This window comes from Hemiscyllium ocellatum, chromosome 18 (assembly GCF_020745735.1).
Source record: "Hemiscyllium ocellatum isolate sHemOce1 chromosome 18, sHemOce1.pat.X.cur, whole genome shotgun sequence".
Classification (NCBI taxonomy): Eukaryota; Metazoa; Chordata; class Chondrichthyes; order Orectolobiformes; family Hemiscylliidae; genus Hemiscyllium; species Hemiscyllium ocellatum.
In genome coordinates this window covers 33,093,549-33,113,773 of record NC_083418.1, presented here as the reverse complement: position 1 = coordinate 33,113,773, position 20,225 = coordinate 33,093,549, and the positions used below count along the sequence as shown (strand labels likewise).

General features: G+C 40.4%; 1 protein-coding gene across 3 annotated transcripts in view; it reads left to right on the top strand.

Annotated features, from left to right (window-relative positions):
• Positions 1-712: 712 nt before the first annotated feature.
• Positions 713-20,225, top strand: part of LOC132824409 (glycogen [starch] synthase, muscle-like) — a 79,652-nt gene continuing 60,139 nt past the window's right edge. For all 3 annotated transcript variants that reach the window (XM_060838844.1, XM_060838843.1, XM_060838845.1), the window contains exons 1-2: positions 713-936; positions 11,605-11,786. In XM_060838844.1, coding sequence (XP_060694827.1) covers positions 825-936; positions 11,605-11,786 — 294 coding nt within the window. In that variant the 5' untranslated portion in view covers positions 713-824. The remainder of the gene's footprint in view (positions 937-11,604; positions 11,787-20,225) is intronic.

Here is a 20,225-nt window from a genome sequence, read left to right as displayed (position 1 = left end):
CAAAAGTTCTCCTACTTTGTTTCATGTATCAGTCATTTAATGTTAAATGTGGTTTAAACTGTAATCTATTTCAACACATGCCAAACCTAAATGTACACAATATTGTAAATTAATCTGGTACTGAATGTTTTCTTTTAATTTAGAAGTCATTTTTTATGACCACGAATCCTAGCCCCTTATACTGAGTTTCCATTTCTAGTTTTTAAACTCTTCTATAAAATTCACTTTTCCAACTGAGCCTCTGACCTTTCCCAACTCCAATGTTGACTCATTTTAACATTATTCTTATTATTTTACTTTAATACGCTATATAATTGCAAGTTATTACGAATCTTAGAACTTTGTCTGAAATAGCCTCACATGGTAGTTCAATTTTCTGTAAATGGTGACAAACCAGATCAGCACTTCCTCCAAACAGTACAGTATATTCATTCATTTATTTTTTTTAAAAAAGCCAAGAGAACGACAGATGCTAAAAAATCAGAAACATAAATAGAAATTGCTGGGGGGAAAATCTCAGCAGGTCTGACAGCATGAATGGAGAGAAATCAGAGTTAACTCTTCGGATCCAATTACCCTTGCCCAGAACATTCATTCCTCAGCTCCGAACGCAGACCCAGAGGGTCCTGTAAATCAGCTCCGCCTGCTGGTTTCTGGTGGTCACTGCGCTTCCCGGTTTGTTTACCGTGACGCTCCCCCTGGTGGGGGCTCGAGGTGCTGCTGGCAGCTGGCTCGGTGCCGTGGCTCAGCCGCGCTCGCACTCGTTCCCAAGTTGTTCCCTTTTCAGTTCCGATGCAGCCGGATTCCGCTGAGATCTCAGCACCATGTCCTTCCTGAGTAGCTCGCCCTCCTACAGTTCGCTCACCGGCTTCGAGGAAGAACTCCCAGCCGACAACCTTGTCCTGTTCGAGGTGGCCTGGGAGGTGGCGAATAAAGGTAAGGGCTGCAGTTCGGGCTGCAGGAAGCTCCGGGGCGGCCGGCTCAACACACTCGGCCGGGACAGGCTGACTAACAGCAAGCCCCACTCACTGGGTGACTCTGCCACTAGCTGTGCCTCTGTCGGAGCAGCTCCTCATTCTGTCTTCGTGCAATGCAGCAACACGTACGCTGCGTATGGTTTTTAATTTTTTTTTAAAAAAAATAACGCGTTGATCTATTTGTTAAGTGAGCTTTGCTGATCTGACATTTCAAATGTCATATTACCATAGCACCACATTTCAATATTGTTGAGTTTCGGTACAGGCGTATTATAGTTTTAAGGAAAAAAAACAAACCCTTTTCAATTCTGCATATTTCCCAAGATAAGAATGTAAAGGTCAAGGACAAGAAAAAGGTCACCCTCGCCACATCTAAACTCATCCTGCACATAATGTTGAAGGAATCCCAGGCAATGCTCAGGTTTCCTGCTTGCTTGGGTCTTGGCGTCAGACCAGCTGTGAGCAGTCTCTCGTAATATTATGTATAGTAACATTTATTTTACCTGTTTTGCTGACTCACTAACAGGACGTTTCTGATGTTTTGCCTGAATACAATTGTTCTCTGAAGCTGTAGCACTGATCATCTACAAGTAGCAGACGTTCTGCTTAAAATGTGTACTTCAATATGGAATTACCCCACACAACAAAGTTTCAAAACTACTGCAACCATGTATCTAGCTTTCCCATCGTTACATCTTGAATATCTTTTGTTTTAGCCACTATTCAAACCAGATCATTATTCTAAATGTGTTATTCTTCTGAGTTTAGAACGTGTATATGTTTTTTTTTAACTCATTTTATGTGTCCTTGTCGTTTTTACTGGCATATTTTGAAGTAATGATCTGGGTTGCCCATATATGGACCATTTGTGATGTTGTAACCTTGATCAATGTTCTCCTTGATTCTCTTCAACCCAACCACCCCGTGGCTCAACACTTTAACTCTCTCCCACTCCACCGAGGACATGCAGGTCCTTGGACTCCTCCATCGGCAGAACATAACAACACGACGGCTGGAGGAGGAGCGCCTCATCTTCCGCCTGGGAACCCTCCAACCACAAGGGATGAACTCAGATTTCTCCAGTTTCCTCATTTCCCCTCCCCCCACCTTGTCTCAGTCGGTTCCCTCAACTCAGCGCCGCCCTCCTAACCTGCAATCTTCTTCCTGACCTCTCCGCCCCCACCCCACTCCGGCCTATCACCCTCACCTTGACCTCCTTCCACCTATCACATCCCCATCGCCCCTCCCCCAAGTCCCTCCTCCCTACCTTTTATCTTAGCCTGCCTGGCACACTCTCCTCATTCCTGATGAAGGGCTCTGGCCCGAAACGTCGAATTTCCTGTTCCTTGGATGCTGCCTTACCTGCTGTGCTTTAACCAGCAACACATTTTCAAGTGTAATATCAAGTATAATCTATTACTGTGAAAGATTGTATTAGGTAGTTTCTTTTTAACAAAGAAAAATATGTAGAATACCCCTACTTTCAATCTGAGGCTTGGGCCTGTTTCTGCAAGATCATGTGAATAGCCAGCTCCCAGCCACTGTTCATATTGCTAGATCTCTTCCCTGCTGGAACGTGTCCAGTTTCAACTTGGCATTTTCCCATTTTGACACAATGAAACAAGAGAGAACTCTGAGTGCCACTGTACAGGCTGCTTGTATATATGATTTTGGCTTAATTGTCAAAATGAAGGTAGGTGACAACACATTTAAGACTTAAGCAGATAGTGGGTGCTAATGAACTTTATTTTATCTTGTAAGGAGATCTTCCTTTTTCTTCTGCCCACCAGGGATTGTTAGCCACACTGGAATTTAGCTCCATTAATTCTAACTATCTCCTAACCTCTTATCCCAATGGCTGTTCTTGATGTGTGACTTGAAACAGTGACTGTTGGCAGATTGGTTAATTAAACAAGCTGTGCACAAACTCAGAATTCATTCTGAGGCTTCTTTGGTTTGTGGAGTCATTCCCCATTGAGCAATATGTTCACCAACTAAATTTGTAATAAAGTTATTTCACTACATAATAACTCTTTATGTAAAGCCAGAACATTTAAATATGAATGGCCAGAACAATGACTGTGACTTAGTTGGGTGTACTGTTGCATATTAAACTTGTGCTGGTGTCTGAGGTTTGTGTGTTTTTGGGTTGGGAAGATGAGGGAATTGTGGGTCTGGATCTCTGGTCAGTCCATTGATGAGTTACTCACCCAATTTATAAGGCAAATGATGTTTACACGATCACTAGTTTTACAAGAATAAAGTTAGTGCCTTCAGGAGAATAGATCAAAGAAATAAAGAAGAAATGTAACCAGCAAAATTAGTGAGCATTCGGACATGTATGTCTTGTTTGTACTATTGTCCGTATCTGATCTAGGGTTCAGTGTCTTGGACAATAGATCACTTGGGCATTTCTTTCAGTTTGGGGAAGTGATAGCCTAGTGGTGTTATCTTTAGACTGTTAATCCAGAAACTCAGCTCATGTTCTGGGGACCCATCTGCCATGGCAGATGGTGGAATTTGAATCTGGAATTGAGTCTAATAATGACCATGAAACCATTGTTATTTGGAAAAAACCCCACCTCGTTCACTAATATCCTTTAGGGAAGGAAATCTGTTATTCTTACCTGGTCTGGCCAACATGTGACTCCAGACCAACAGCAATGTGGTTGACTCTTAACTGCCCTCTGGGCAATTAGGGATGGACAATAAATGCTGGTCTAGCAAGAGATGCCCACATCCCATGAACAAATTCAAAAAAGAACAAGGCCTATAGAACAGACCTCATTATGAAAGGAACCACCAATGAATGTCAGGTGCATTTGGGATGAGGATTCTAGCAATATTGACTATAAATGAACTCTCCTTTCTGAAGGAGAGCCTTCCATTTTCCTTTCCACCCTCTCCATTCCATAGGACTATCTTGTACGTTTTAAAAATACACTCATAAGATGAGGGTATTGCTGGCTAAAACAGCATTTATTGCCCATCTGTAATTGTTGAGTCAATCACACTGTTGTGGGCCTGGAGTCATGTATAGGTCAATCCCATTCCCTAAAGGACATTGGTGAACCAAGTAGGTTGTTCCTGACAATTGGTTCATGGTCATCACTTAATTCCAGATACTTTTGTTGAAATTAGATTTCACCATCTGCTATGTTGAGATTTGAACCCAGGTTCCCAGAATGTTATCTGTGTCTCTGGATTAACAGTCCAGCAATAATACCATTAAGTCATCGACTCCCCTTAAAAATCTATGTAGATGTTACATGCAGTAAAATAGAAACTAAGATAAATTATGAATAGTGAATGGGTGACAGCAAGTAATAATTTTGAACATCTGTAGATTGAGGTGGGAAAGGAATGTAATAAGTTTTAAAGTTTTCAATTCCTGGAATTTGGGAAAACGATGATTCAATTAAATGTGATTGCATGATTGAGAGCGATAATGTTGAACATGTAATTTAGATCAATTTCATTGCAATTCACTAATTCTGAATGGTTAGCAGTGGGGAGAGTGTCAGACTTCATCCTGATCAGCATTTCTGATTAGTCATAAGACACATACATCTAATTTAGCAACAGATGATATTGCAGACCGAATACTAACTTGAAATAGGAGGAGTGTTTTGCTCCAAGCATCAGTTTATGGGTACAGATCAGCCACGAAGCTGCAGTGATAATTCTAAAACTCCTTTATACCCCATAAAGATTGATCAGATTGATAAAACCTAATTTTCATTTTGCATTTTGATTTTCAAAATGTTGCAAAATACATGTTTTGATGTTTTGTATTTTTTAAATAAATGCAGGAGGTTAAAAAGATTTTAGCAAGAACCAAACCGAAATCAGTGCAAAGACTGCAGTGGATCAGCAGCTGATGCATAAATGCCCCCACCAAAGTTGTTTTCCCCTCTCTTTTCTCTGACAGTATTACTGAGAACATGGCAGTGTCACTATTGGTACATTTCAGAATAGAGTTGCCCGGACATGATGGACTCAAGTTGAAAGTGGTTAACCGTTTCTACAAATTGCAGTATTTTCAGCAACAAATTGGAACAATAAAAATAAATTGGTTGTCTTCTGTTAATAATTATAGCAGCTATGCTACTATTTTCAACAATGTTTCACATTTCGAAGATATACTCTTGTATTGTGTAACCTGCGTTCAAGTATAAAATTCAATGTTAATTGTTTCATGGAGATTGTTTTGCTGCTCCCAGCTGTGTAGGGGTGTAACATGAATATTAGAGCAGATCTAAAGTTTGTATCTTTTTAAAGGCACAACAACACAATTGTTTGAAGAAATTGCTGGGGAACTCAGTTGATCTAGCAGCATCTGTGGAGAAAAAGCAGAGTTAATGTTTCGAAGAAGGGTCGCTGGACTCCACACATTAACTTTATTTGCTCTCCACAGATGCTGCCAGACCTGTTGAATTCCTTCAGCAAATTCTGTTTTTGTTTCAGATTTCCAGTATCATAATTATTTGTGTTATTCTACTTTCGTTTAGAAATTATTTGAAGAATATCATTCCAAAATGTAGCTCAACATCAACATTTTAAAATCTTTTGTGAATGTCCTCAACCCCGGATTCCATTAAGTGCCAAGAATTAAAACATGCTTAAAGTACAGAACGACCCCAGTTATCTGAACATCAATTATCCGAATTTCGGATTATCCGAACAAGATTTCATGGTCATGTAAAAACGTTATCCAAATAAAAGACTCCCTGCCCGTTGCGTTCAGATAATCGAGGTTGTTCTGTATACCTATGATTTCACCCCATTTTGACTCACCTCTGTTTCAGGGAGAGTTTTGTTTTGAAATAATCATATTGCAAAATCATACAGCAGATTGTTCAGTGAAGGTTTTTAAATATATAATTTAAAAGTGTTATTTTACAGTAGATTTTGTGTTTTGTCCTAACTTTGAGGAAATAACAATATTGAACCTGAGTTCGCAAAATCTCATATAATTTATTTTGAAGCCCCACAGTCCATCAGAGAATAGACAAATGTATAGATACATAGCACCACTCACTACCTCAGGGCAATCCAAAGTGCCTTAGAGTCAATGCGATTTGTTTTTTGGAGAGTAGTCATTGTTGTTATGAGTGTTACTTTGAAAGTTAAAATTCCCTGATCGTGGCAGTAGTAAAGGTTTCTGTCACCAGCATGCTTACTGTTAGACTCTCTGCTTGTTGCTGTTCCCTCTATTTAAGTCCAGTCAACTTCCTGTCTTACTTGTAAACTTCACTGTCCAAAACTCTACATACAAATAAAATGGCACTTCGCACTTGGAGTTGAACACACAACTGCTGTACTCATCTTGACACCGAGCCAAATGCCATCAAATCATTTTTGAAATGTCAGTACCATATCAGATCAACAGAAGAGCCACATGTTACTTGGCACTGCTGGGTCTAGAATATAAATGTAATATTCGTAAGTAGGTGGATGTAAAATTAATTCACAACAAAGTTTACTCGTCCTATCTTTACTGTCTCCAACAATTCATGAATTTGCACCATCTCTAATCCTGCATGGACTATAAACAGACTTTGGGCTGAATGAGTGTAATCACGTATATTCTTGCAGTTTTATTATCCTGCTATAAAATCCTCCTAAATGACTGTCCTATGTAACCCTGGCAACTGAAACATGAGCTGCAAATGTGTTGCTGGAAAAGCGCAGCAGGTCAGACAGCATCCAAGGAGCAGGAGAATCGACGTTTCGGGCATGAGCCCTTCTTCAGCAATGAGGAAAGTGTGCCAAGCAGGCTAAGATAAAAGGTAGGGAGGAGGGACTTGGGGGAGGGGCATTGGAAATGCGATAGGTGGAAGGAGGTTAAGATGAGGGTGATAGGCCGAAGTGGGGGTGGGGGCGGAGAGGTCAGGAAGAAGATTGTAGGTTAGGAAGGTGGTGCTGAGTTCGAGGGTTGGGACTGAGACAAGGTGGGGGGAGGGGAACTGAGGAAACTGGAGAAATCTGCATTCATCCCTTGTGGTTGGAGGGTTCCTAGGTGGAAGATGAGGTGCTCTTCCTCCAGCCGTCGTGTTGCTATGGTCTGACGATGGAGGAGTCCAAGGATCTGCATGACCTTGGTGGAGTGGGAGGGGGAGTTGAAGTATTGAGCCACGGGGTGGTTGGGTTGGTTGGTCCGGGTGTCCCAGAGGTGTTCTCTGAAACGTTCCGCAAGTAGGTGGCCTGTCTCCCCAATATAGAGGAGGCCACATCGGGTGCAGTGGATGCAGTAAATGATGTGTGTGGAGGTGCAGGTGGATATGGAAGGACCCTTTGGGGTCTTGGAGGGAAGTAAGGGGGGAGATGTGGCGCAAGTTTTGCATTTCTTGCGGTTGCAGGGGAAGGTGCCGGGAGTGGAGGTTGGGTTGATGGGGGGTGTGGACCTAACCAGGGAGTCACGGAGGGAGTGGTCTTTTCGGAACGCTGATAGGGGAGGGGAGGGAAATATATCCCTGGTGGTGGGGTCTGTTTGGAGGTTGCGGAAATGACAATGGATGATACGATGTATATGGAGGTTGGTGGGGTGGTAGGTGAGGACCAGTGGGGTTCTGTCCTGGTGGTGATTGGAGAGGCGAGGCTTAAGGGCGGATAAGCGGGAAGTGGAGGAGATGCGGTGAAGAGCGTCGTCGACCACATCTGGGGGGAAATTGTGGTCTTTGAAGAAGGAGGCCATCTAGGTTGTTTGGTATTGAAACTGGTCCTCATGGGAGCAGATGCGGCAGAGACGAAGGAATTGGAAATATGGGATGGCGTTTTTACAAGGGGCAGGGTGGGAGGAGGTGTAGTCTAGATAGCTATGGGAGTCAGTCGGTTTATAGTAAATGTCCGTGTTGATTCGGTCGCCCAAGATAGAAATGGAGAGGCCTAGGAAGGGAAGGGAGGAATTTGAGACGGTCCAGGTAAATTTGAGATTGGGGTGGAAGGTGTTAGTAAAGTGGATGAACTGTTCAACCTCCTCATGGGAGCACGAGGCAGCGCCGATACAGTCATCGATGTAGTGGAGGAAAAGGAGTGTAGTGGAGGAGGGTGGTGCCACTGTAGCTGCAGAAGATGGACTGTTCCATATATTCTACGAAGAGGCAGGCATAGCTGGGGCCCATGCGGGTGCCTATGGCTACTCCTTTGGTTTGGAGGATTGGAAAGAGAAGTTGTTCAGAGTGAGGACCAATTCAGTCAGTCGAAGGAGGGTGTCAGTGGAAGGGTACTGGTTGATACGGCGGGAAAGGAAGAAGCAGAGGGCTTTGAGCCCTTCGTGATGAGGGATGGAGGTGTACAGGGACTGGATATCCATGGTGAAGGTAAGGCGTTGGGGACTGGGGAAGTGAAAATCATGGAGGAGGTGGAGGGTATAGGTGGTGTCCTGAACGTAGGTGGGGAGTTCTTGGACTAAGGGGGACAGGACCGTGTCAAGGTATGCAAAGTTGCATACTGAAACTGAAATATGAGACTGCTGCTGTCAAATGTTACTGGCTACACACTGTAATCAATGTCTTCCTTGCTGTTGATTAAGGTGATTTTTAGTTTTTGATACATGCGTGGTTAATTATTGTTTGTCCAACTGACTCAATAGTTAGGGTATTTTCTGTGATGTCGCATACTTCTCAGTACAAAGCAACATACCCTCCACCTCGAATGAGCAGCACCACAGGGGCTGTGCTAGGTTTGAGAAAGAAACTTTTGAAAAAAAACGGGAGAGTTGAAAATGTTTTCAGAGGAAGTTGTAAATAATGTTAAAAAAAATTAGCCCTGAAGATAAATACCTGAAATGGTAACTTATATTTTTGTGGTGTTTGGATTGAGATGGATTTTTAGTTCAAAGAATTTTGCTTTCATGAGGACACTTCAGATCTTAACATTTTGTTTTTCAATTGAGCTTTTTCCCTTTCTTTCTCTTAAAAGCCTAATTCCTTCAGGTCATTACTTCCATTGCTGATGGTTGCCTCACCTTGCTGATTATTCTTCATATATGAAGTTAAGCATTGATAGTTGGTTAGATATCAACAGAAGGGGACATCAAAGCTTTACCTGATCATTTCTATCCAATTTCATTGATTGTCCATGCCCCAAGAAGTGTCACTTGGTACTGAACAAGATTGGGAAACCTGACTCATTTAGCCTCTTCCTATCCCAGCAATGTTGTAATCCATTTTTGGCATCCGTCAGACTGAGATTTGCATAGGTTGGGGATAGGAGTCAGGGCTACCAGGTCTATAAAGATTGATTTGGCTTTTTTTAAGTGCTAGTTTTACTGAAATGATTCACTTAATGTGAAATAAAACTTGCTGATCTTTTTTCAAACCCAGGAGAGAGCTATATTTTTAAAAAATCTATAAAAGATACATTATCTGGTTTTAATGCTTCCGAAATCTTACAGTATGGTCCTTACAATATGAATAATTTCAACAAGTTGAATTAATGAAGTGCCTTTATGTAGGAAGATTTACAAGGCACTTCACAGAAAGATAATTGAACAAAGCTTGACATGGTTCCAAAGACTTGAAGATCTCAGAGAGGATGGTTAAAAGCTTGGTCTGAAATAAAGTGGTAATAAGGAGGACATAGAGAAATGAGAGACAGTGAAGATAATGGAAGGAACAATAGAATACCGGGCACTCCCAATCTACCAATTACTGTCCCATCACCTTACTCACGATCATCAGTTGAATGATTGTGGAAGGGGTAATAAACAGTGCTGACTAGCAATGCTTGCTCAGCAACTGTCTGCTCACTGATACTCAGTTTGAGTTCTGCCAGTGTCACTTAGCTCTGATGTCATTACAACCCCTTGGTCCAAGCTTGGACAAAAGATCTGCATTCGTGAGGTGAAAGTGTCTGCCATTGACACAAAAGGCAACGTTTGTCTGACTGTGACATCAAGGATTAAAGCTGATAAGAATCAGAAGGAAAAATTTCCAGTGGTGGACACAGCCCAGCATGAAGGAAGTTTGTTATGGTTATTGGGGGCCAATTAGCTCAGTGCCAGGCCATTGTTGCAAAGGCATAGCAGTGCATTCGTGAGGCCAACCAACCGTCTGTTTCATCAGTGACCTTCCCTCCCTTATTTAGTCAGAAAGTGGCGATGTTTATTGATGGTCACTGATAATTGCACAATTTTTCCAGCACCATTCATGACTCCTCAGGTTCTGAGGCAGACCATGTCCACATGTAGCAAGGCTTGGACAACATTCAGGCTTAGGCTAATGGGAAAAATGGAATTCACACCAATCAAAAGCTAGGCAATGACCATCTCTAATATGAGAGAACTTAGAATATCCTTGTAACATACAATAACATGACTGTCTCTGAATTCCCCCTTTATTGACATGCTGGTATTACCACCAATGAGAAACTGAGTAGGACCAGCATATAAACTTTTGGTTACAAGAGAAGGCTGGGAAATTTGTGGTAAGAATTTTGTCAGCTATCTCCAATGCACCATCGATAAGACAGGTGAGGAATGATGGAATATTCTAGACTTGCAGGTCTAAACAAAGCTAGAAGTCGATACCATCCAGGACAAAGCAGCTTCCTTGAATGGCGTCTGATTTGCCACTTTAATCATTCAGTCATTCCACCACGGATGCACAATGTGTGTACCATGTTCATGATGCACTGTAGCAACTCATGGAGGCACTGCTGATAGTTGCCAAACTTGAGGACAGTGGCAGCAGATCAGAACACCACCATCTTCCAGATCTCCTTCAAGCCACAGTCCATCCTGACTTGGAACAATATTGCTGTTCCCTCGCTGTCGCTATGTCAAAATTTAAAAGCACCATGAGTTATACCTGCACAAGTACACTGTAGCAGTTCACCAATATAGCTCACCACCTTCCTCTCCAGGACAGTTAGAGATGGTCAACAATAGTTGGCCTTGCCATTGACAAACATATTCCGTGAAAGAATAATGAAAAGTTTGGGGCCTACAGAATGGCATTAAAGTGAGGAGTAAATAATCTCTTCAGTGATAGAGTTGGAATATCATGAAATTCAAACGTTTTTTACGTCTGACTTAGGTCTAGCATTGAAAGTTACTCTAAGTAGCCCACTATATGAAATATGGATCATTTCAATTGTTTATCAATTGGAAAAATATCAAAGCACAATTTGCACAGTTGGAAAAATGGGAAAACATCAAGAAATAGAAGTGAAGGTTGTAAGTTAAATATGTATTTGTTGTTAAAGTGATATTTTGCCACGGCAAGGGGAGGAATTGAGTGTTGTATCATTACATAAGAAGTGTTGCAGGCTAGTGATGACATTCTGATCCATTCTCTGTGGAGATTTGCTAATCTTTTGTAGATATTAGATAAATATCAGTCCTGTAAAGAGTAACTAAATACAATTTAACTGTGAATCAGTTAAATTTTGAGTTGTGAGACATTTGTGCCGCTGTCTATTATTTACACTGTTAAATATATTTGGAGATTTCCCTGTAGTGATTTGAATGGGTGTGGCCAGAATCCATGAGATGGTACTTGATGCATGACCTTTGGAAGATGTAGTCAAATGAACTTATTTTTATTGCATTCGTTTGTGAGAATATATAGGTCTTGAAGTATAATTTCCCTTTGTTCAATTCTGACTTTTTTTTCTGTTCTAGTCGGTGGTATCTATACTGTCATCCAAACCAAAACCAAGTTGACAGTAGATCAGCTTGGAGAGAATTATATTCTGATTGGTCCCTACTTTGAGAACAGCGTCAAAACACAAGTGGAGCTGATTGAGCCACCAAACTTGGCCATTAAACGAACTATTGATTGCATGAACTCCAGAGGCTGCAAGGTATTGTAAATTCTTTCACATTCTGTTGAGTTGGGAATAACTTGGCTGTTTGACTGGTTACATGATTTGGAGATGCCAGTGTTGGACTGGGGCATACAAAGTTAAAAATCACACAACACCAGGTTATAGTCCAACAGGTTTTGTTGGAAGCACTACCTTTTGGGGCTACCTGATGAAGGAGCAGCACTCCAAAAGCTAGTGCTTCCAATTAAACCTGTTGGGCTATAACCTGGTGTTGTGTGATTTTTAACTTTGACTGGTTACTTTGTGGAGTTTTAAACAGCATTGGACGTTCCTTTATGTGGATATTATAAACACCATATGATCTGACTGTACTTCAATAATGTAAAGAGTTAGAAGTAGCTAATTATGACAGTCCATGACTTATCTGTATTCTTGAATGTTGAGATTTTTTAATTCTTCATTTTATTTGTACCATAGCTAAATATATTTTGGAACATACTGGTGAATTTTCCATTGAGTTGAAAGCTGTTTTTTTAAGCTTGTAAGTCTGCTAGATCTATAGATTAATTATTATCTCTGTTATTGTATGTGAGACCTTGCCAGAAGGAAAGACTTAGAACAGGGTTGTGGATGCGAGAACCACCGTTCCAGAAAGAAAGTGAAGACAGTGAATGGTAGTGGGTTAAGCTGTTAGAAAATATTCTTGAAATTATAGTGCTTGGTATCAGGGTGAGACATGCAGCAACCAGGAGACAAGCAGCAGATATTTCTGACTTGGGAAGTAATGGTTGTGGGTGGCACCTTGTTATTGTAACTGTGAGATTGCTTAAAAAAAAACAAAATATAGTTGGCTGGCTCATTATTCAGAGAAAAGTGCACCCTGATCTTCAGTGACTCAGTATTGTTCGCTGTGTCCCTTGTTGGAAAAGGAAATGGATGGTGGACGTTTTCGAAGCCGGTTTACGATTATGATTGCAATTTGGTTTTTAGTTTGTCTTTAGGAGCTAATTACAGGGTGACAATGGAATGTTCATAATGTCTATATTTTCAGAATCCTGTAGAACTATTATCAACATATTCACAAATTGGTGCTAAGACATTCCATCCTCCCCTTTACCACAACTAGCATTTTGAATTCCACTGAGTATGTTCAATTTGATGCAGAATTTTCTTTTTAACCGAAATGTAATTTGGGGACAAAATTGAAATTGAGGGAGAAAGTTTTGTCTCAAATGATCATTCAGTAATGCAATTAGAAAAATAATTTAAATGGAAAATATTCTGAGATATATGCAAAACTATTGTCACAAAGGAACATTGACGATGACTAGATACTTAAATGAGATGAATGCAGCGTCCTTATAAGGATTTAAAGATTTAAAGTCTGGGTGGTTGAATGTACATATCCCTGGGGTCCAGTTGGCACTGAAACAAGGAAATTCCCTTCTGACTGTTTGCTATAATGTAAAATTAATTTGTGATATTGTCTGCTTGTACTTACCACCAAAGTCTGATACTAAATTAGTAGTTTCACTCAGAAGCCACAAGATGGTTAATGTGGGAAAATGCTTAGTTTGAGGTAATTGTTTTGGCATGGAGCTGTGTAAAGGAAGTCAGGAGTAACACTGGTGATGCATAAAAAAAACTTCCATTTATGGAAACCTTATAATTTAGGGAAAAAAAACCGAGTCCCAAGCTGTTAAAAACAAATGGGTTCAAAAACTAAGGAGTTATTAGGAATAGTGACCAAATGTTTACTCAAGGAGGCTGGGGAAGGAGGGTGAGGTTTGGGGGTGACTGGGAGGAGGAGGGAGAGAATGCCAAAGGAGGTTGAAGATCTGATCATCAATGGAGGAGCACATTTGCTTGATGAGGGAGTGAGGATGGGTCCCCATGAGACCACAGCAGAGTTGAGGGGTCAAGTAAGCTAAGAGAAGGATCCCCTGGAAACGAGTTGTTACTTAACCCCTTGGGAACAGAAAATGGATTACTGGGATGATCTGTTTGTGGAAGTAAGAGAAGTAGTGTACAACTATGTCTCAAAGGAGTTTGACAATAAAACTTATTGTTTGACAATCTATATCTGCATGCATTTAAACATGCAATTATTGACAAAGAACATTCAACATTAAAGTATTAATTTTTGAATCAAGTAGGCCATTGTATAATATGCAACTCTCCAATGTATAAAATATACATTTCACTTAACTCCGTTCTTGAATAATGCAGTAATTTGTATAACAAATAGGGTTTGGGCAAAAATACAATCCTGTTTATTGCCATTAGTTATTGAAAATTGTGATGATGTGAACTTTATTCCATTGTTTGTGTCATCATACCAATGTGTAATAGCATGAAAATATTCACAAGTCTGCCAGCCATAAGACTTTAAAGAATCTCCCAAAGAGCATCATTATTCATAAATCAGGAACCATGTAAATGTTCTGATGCATTAAGCACTCTCAGGTCAATCCATATTGATCTTGACACTGGATGCCTGAAATGGAAAATGCATTATTCCCCAACAAATGTCAACCAAAGAGATGTGCATCAAAATCACAGAGAATCCTTCCAAAATACTTTATGTATAATTCATTGTTTTGAGGTTTGAAAATGCAGCAGTCATTTGGTGCCCAGTTGTATCAAACAACCTGATGAAACTTTTTATCATTTGATGCCAACAACGTTGACCAGAACACCCAAAGAACTCCCTTTCCTTCATTGAAATCATGTTAAGGATCCACTCAATTCACCCAAAAAGTAGTAGGGATCATTCCTTCAGGACTGCATCAGAGTATCTGTCTATGCTCTATGCTCAGAACAGAACTTGAGCCCACAATCTTGTGATATAGGATTGGGAATGCTACACACAGAGCCAAGCTTGAAGCCTGTATTTATTTGGTTTTGTTAACAACCTTTAACCATTAATAAGGTATAAAACAAATAGATTCCTGAACATTAAAAAGTTTTAAACCTAATTATCAAAAGAACAGCGCAATTGTTAAAATAATGTTTCTTTAGGTTGTGTTCTATCATGAAAATCTCTCCTCTGTGATCAATGTGTTCTATTTTGCTAACATGTTCACAGCTGTGACATTTCCCTTTGCCTATTAATAATCTTATTCTAGCAAGTGTAGTCTGAAGAGAACTATATTTATATATAGACATCAGAAATGTCAAGGACAAGATGAGGCCATTCAGCCCATTGACGTTTACCTCTGTAACCCCCTTACTTTCCCATTATATACCCAGGCAACAAACTAAATTCCCTAATATCTTGCCCTCTATCACTTATTTTAAATATTTCACCATATATTAAGTGAAGATTATTTTAATCTATTTCAAAGTTACCTTTTAACTTTATACATTTTTCATGCCACCCTAGTTACATAATACTCTGGACTTAACTATACCATTTTATATTTTACATATGTCATCAACAAGTACATGCTTAACCATCATCTAAAGATTCTCATTTCTTTGTCACTTGTAAATGTTCCTCTTTATTTACATCAGTTCTGATGCACGCTTGTTATTATGTTACTATGAGATACATCTCATGTAAAATTTCCTGTATATTCCAGCCAGTAAAAGGGATAATGTTAAATGATCCTTGTATAAAATATTGTCAGATACAACAGGTGTTCAATGAACAGACCTTTCCTTGTATTGATGTTATTGAGCACCATCAGAGAACCTGCTAGAGGGAGGTGAGCAGAAAATTGAGACCAAAAGAAAGAAAAGCGTTGGTGAGCCACAATAGATCAGAAATAGCATCAGGTCATTAGTGGGTTGATCCCTATGGGTGTAGCCTCTAAGTTCAGATACAGCACCATCTCCTAGAATGGGTCATCAGAAGTGCCAGTGGATGATTTATCTCAGCCTCCTCCAGTGCTCCCCATTATACAGATACCAGTCTTCTGCCAATTCAACACAATCCATGTGAGATCAAGAAATATTTGGAGGTATTGGATACTGAAAAAGATTATGGGCCCCGACACCAAAGACTTGAACTCCAGAATGTGCCAATCCCCTAGCCAAGCAGTCCCAGTACAGTTACAATACTGGCATCTACAATGTAGGAAATGCCCAGATATGTCCTTCTCACAGGACAAGGCAGGACAAATTCAACCCAGCCAATTACAGCCCCATCAGTCTACTCTTGATCATCGGTAAAGTGATGGAAGGTGCTATCAAGCAGCACCTGCTCAGTGACGCCCAGTTTGGGTTTTGCCAGGACCACTCTGCTCCTGACCTCATTACAGCCTTGGTCCAAACATGGACTAAAGCGCTGAATTGCAGAGGTAGGATGAGAGTGACAGTCCTTGACCTTAAGGCCGCTTTTGAGTGTGGTATCATGGAGCCCTAACAAAACAGGAATCAGTGGGTATTGGAGAAAAACTCTCTGCTGGTTGGTGTCAAACCTGGCACAGAGGAAGATGGTTGTGATTGTTTGAGGTCAGTTATCTCAGCTCTAGGACATGTCTGCAGAGGTTCCTCAGGGTAGTGTCTTAGGCCCAACCATCAGCTGTTTCACTTATTACCCTCCCGCTAATCATATGGTTAGAAGTGGGGGTGTTTGCTGATGATTGCACAATATTCAGCACCATTTGTGACTTTTCAGATACTGAAGCAGTCCATGTCCAAATGCAACAAGATCTTGACATTATCCAGGCCTGGGCTGACAAGTGGCAAATAACATTCACCACACACAAATTCCAGGCATAGACCATCTCCAATAAAAGACAATCTAATCACTGTCCTTTGACATTCAATGGTGTTACCATTATTGAATTTCCACAATCAACATCCTGGGGGTTACCACTGACTAGAAACTTAAATGGACTTGCCACATTAACACAGTGGTTACAAGAACAGGTCGGAAGCTAGAAATATTGTGGCACGTAACTCACTTCCTGACACATCAAAGACTGTCCACAATATATAAAGTACAAATCAGGAGTGAGATGAAATACACCCCACTTGACTTGATGGGTACAACTCCAGCAGCCCTTAAGAAGGTTGACACCATCAAGGACAAAGTAGCCTGCTTGATTGGCACCTCATCCACAAACATCCACCACTGATGCTAATTAGCATTATCTGTAAGATGAACTGCAGGAATTCAGCAAAAATCCTTAGATAGACGTTTTTGTGGATTTGGAAGATACTATCTAGAAGGACAAGGCAGCAGATACATGGGAATACTACCCCCTGCATGTTCCATTCCAAATCACTATTAAATCTGCTATTAAGTGTCAAGGGAGATGGTTAGATTCTCTTCTGTTTGCATTGGTAATTATCTGGCACTTGTGTGGATAAATTTTACTTGCTGCCTGCTAGCGCAGATCTAAAGATGATGCAGATCTTGTTGCAGACAGAAATGGGCTGCTTCATTCCCTGAGGAATTATGAATGGAACTGAACACACTGATGAGAAGAAGTTAGATCAATGGTAATTTTTTTTTCAATCCATTGAGTTTTCCACCATTCACTAAGATCATGGTTGATCTGATTTTGGTGTTCACACCATTTTCTTGTCTGACTCTTTCATAACCTTTGACACCTTTTGTAGATCAAAATCTGTCAATCAATTATCATCCTCACTTCCAGCCTAATTTTAGCAGGCATCCAACAGCAGATAGAAATAGGTGGGGAAAGATGACTTTGGCAATCTGAGAGAGATGAAGACCATAGTCGTGGGCAAACGATAAAAAATGGAAAGGCAGAAAGCCTGAACTTGAGTAGGTGGCCTCATGGTGGCGAAAAAGCCAGGAAGAATAATACAGGTACTGAAGACCAATAGACATGAATATTGAGGACTGTAGCCAATGACAGTGACTAGGAATCTGTGAAATGGCAATAAAGTGTACACAAAGTTGCAGGATGCCTACGTGGACTGCCTGAGCAAAGCCCCTGAATTCGAATAACAACAAACAGGAAAAAGATCCCTTTTGTGTCTGGAAGGCAAGTAATTGATGTTACGTGGCCAAGGGAGGTTAGCAGTAGGAGTTTCTTGTACTTGACTCGTAACCCAGATCCGGAGTTACGTTCTATGACAATATTCTGATGGTCAGCAACTTTGAATGAATATTCATGGTTTCTTCCTCTACATCACAGTTTGCCATTTAAGTTTATAAAAAATTGTTGCCAGTTAAGTAAAGAACCCCTCTTTTATAATACTGGTGCAGAGTATGTGTTTAAATTAGCTGTTATATAATGATATGATTAAGCAGCCAATGATTGTTGAGCCTTTGACACTACCCTGACGGGTTTCTACTGTGTCCTGAGACTGAGATGATTGCCTTGTGCCAACCATAGTTATCTGACTTTGTGGGGGAATAATTCCAGACAGGGGACAGTTTTCTCTCTGTTTCGGTTGACTTCAATTTTGCCAGCCTCCATGATGCTTTGATTCCAGGGCAGTACTTTCATCTACCTCTGGAATTCAGCTCATTTGTCCATATTTGGATCATGGATCTGATAAGGTTCAAAGGCAAGAGGTCTTGGATGAAGCCAAATTGTCATGCTGAAGACTTCTCCTCTGAGTAGTTTATTTAGCGAATGAGTGCCACATGATTGTACGGTTAATTGTACCATCTGTAACTTTGTTGGTTATTGATATAGGTCAATGTGTCAATATTGGCTGGAATGGCTTTGATCTGCTTAAGTGTTTCGAAAAATACAAACTTGCAAAACACAGAATAATATAGTTGTATGTGTTTTAAATCAGTGAACAGCCTAAGCCATTTATTTTCAGCAACTTACCCTAACCACTCTATCAGAGCCCTTCATTACATTAAACCTCTCAATTACATTTTAATCATTCATCCTTCCTTTGGAAGTAGTCCCAGCATCACAGTGTCTCTTCTCAAAATTATAGTTTATATTCTGGATATATGCTTTCCGCAGCTTTCATGTCCTTTCTATAATGGTGCACCAAAAACTGCAAACAGTATTTAACTGTGGCCTAACCAATATTTTGTACAAATTCATTGTTGTTCCTTTGGTTTAATTCGCTAAAACAAGCTGTAATGTTGGTGTTTTGTTAAGCAGCCCACATTTCCAATTACTGAATTATACATTTTAAACTTCTTGGAACTCTGTCTTCACCCACACCCTTCCATTGAATCTACCCTCCCACTTCTTGTTTTTCTTCCTAAAATATATTAGTCATACCTCTCCACATTCGTGTTGTCATTGATGCATTCACACTCATCGTACTAATCCATATTTTGATGAAGTATTTCACACTCCCTTTGTTGTTTGGGTTAGGCTATGGCCATTGGCATTTCGCTGAATGGTTTTTCCTTGCCCCGAGTGTCAGTGGAATATTCCTCTTTAGAATTAAATGCTTGAGTCTTCTGTTTTTACCTTCGTCATTATCAAGAGGGCTGCTGCAGTTGGAGTCAGTGGCAGAAAGTGAATTGTAAACCCATTGCATTAGAATGAAATGACTCCTGCCCCTGTATAATATGGATAATTCAATGTAATTTCTCCAATTGGCAATGCAAAGAAATACCTAATTGTGTCGTCCACAATATTTGCTTGACCCCGATGAATTATTCTCTACTTGAGAATATTTTCCCATTTGTAGTTATGTGGCTGTCTTGTCAAATAAGTATCCATTTGTATTTGTTACTATAGTCCACGATCAGTTTGAGTTTCATCAGAACAGATGAAAAGTCACCAGCCTTGAAATCTTAACTCTGCTTTCTTCTCACAGATGCTGTCAGACCCAAGTTTCACCAGCATTTTCTGTTTTTGTTTCAGGTCTCCAGCATCCTTAGTTCTTTGTTTTACTTTGGTATTCAAATGATTGATTCACTTTCTGTTACTTTTACTGTGCTCTTTGTATAAGGAGCTACAATGAAGATCTGCTACTTTTGTACATGATGTGTTCACTGGTCATTTGTGACCTAAAAAAAGGTTCAAAATAGCTGGGATCTAAGATGAGGATGTTACCGTTGTATATTTTCTCACACGGTGCCACTATCTAAGAAGGGTGATAAGAACAAGCCAGGGAACTATAGACCAGTGAGCCTGACATCGATGGTGGGCAATTTGTTGGAGGGAATCCTGAGGGACAGGATGTACATGTATTTGGAAAGGCAAGGACTGTTGTGGTTGTGTACGCCGAGCTGGAAGTTTTTGTTGCAAACGTTTCGTCCCCTGGCTAGGAGACATCATCAGTGCTCTGGAGCCTCCTGCGAAGCGCTGCTTTGATGTTTCTTCCGGTATTTAGGGCAAGGACTGATTACAGATAGTCAACATGGCTTTGTGCATGGGAAATCATGTCTCACAAACTTGATTGAGTTTTTTTGAAGAAGTAACAAAGAGGATTGATGAGGCAGAACAGTAAATGTGATCTATATAGACTTCAGTAAGGCATTCGACAAGTTTCCCCATGGGAGACTGATTAGCAAGGTTAGATCTCATGGAATACAGGGAGAGCTAGCCATTTGGATACAGAACT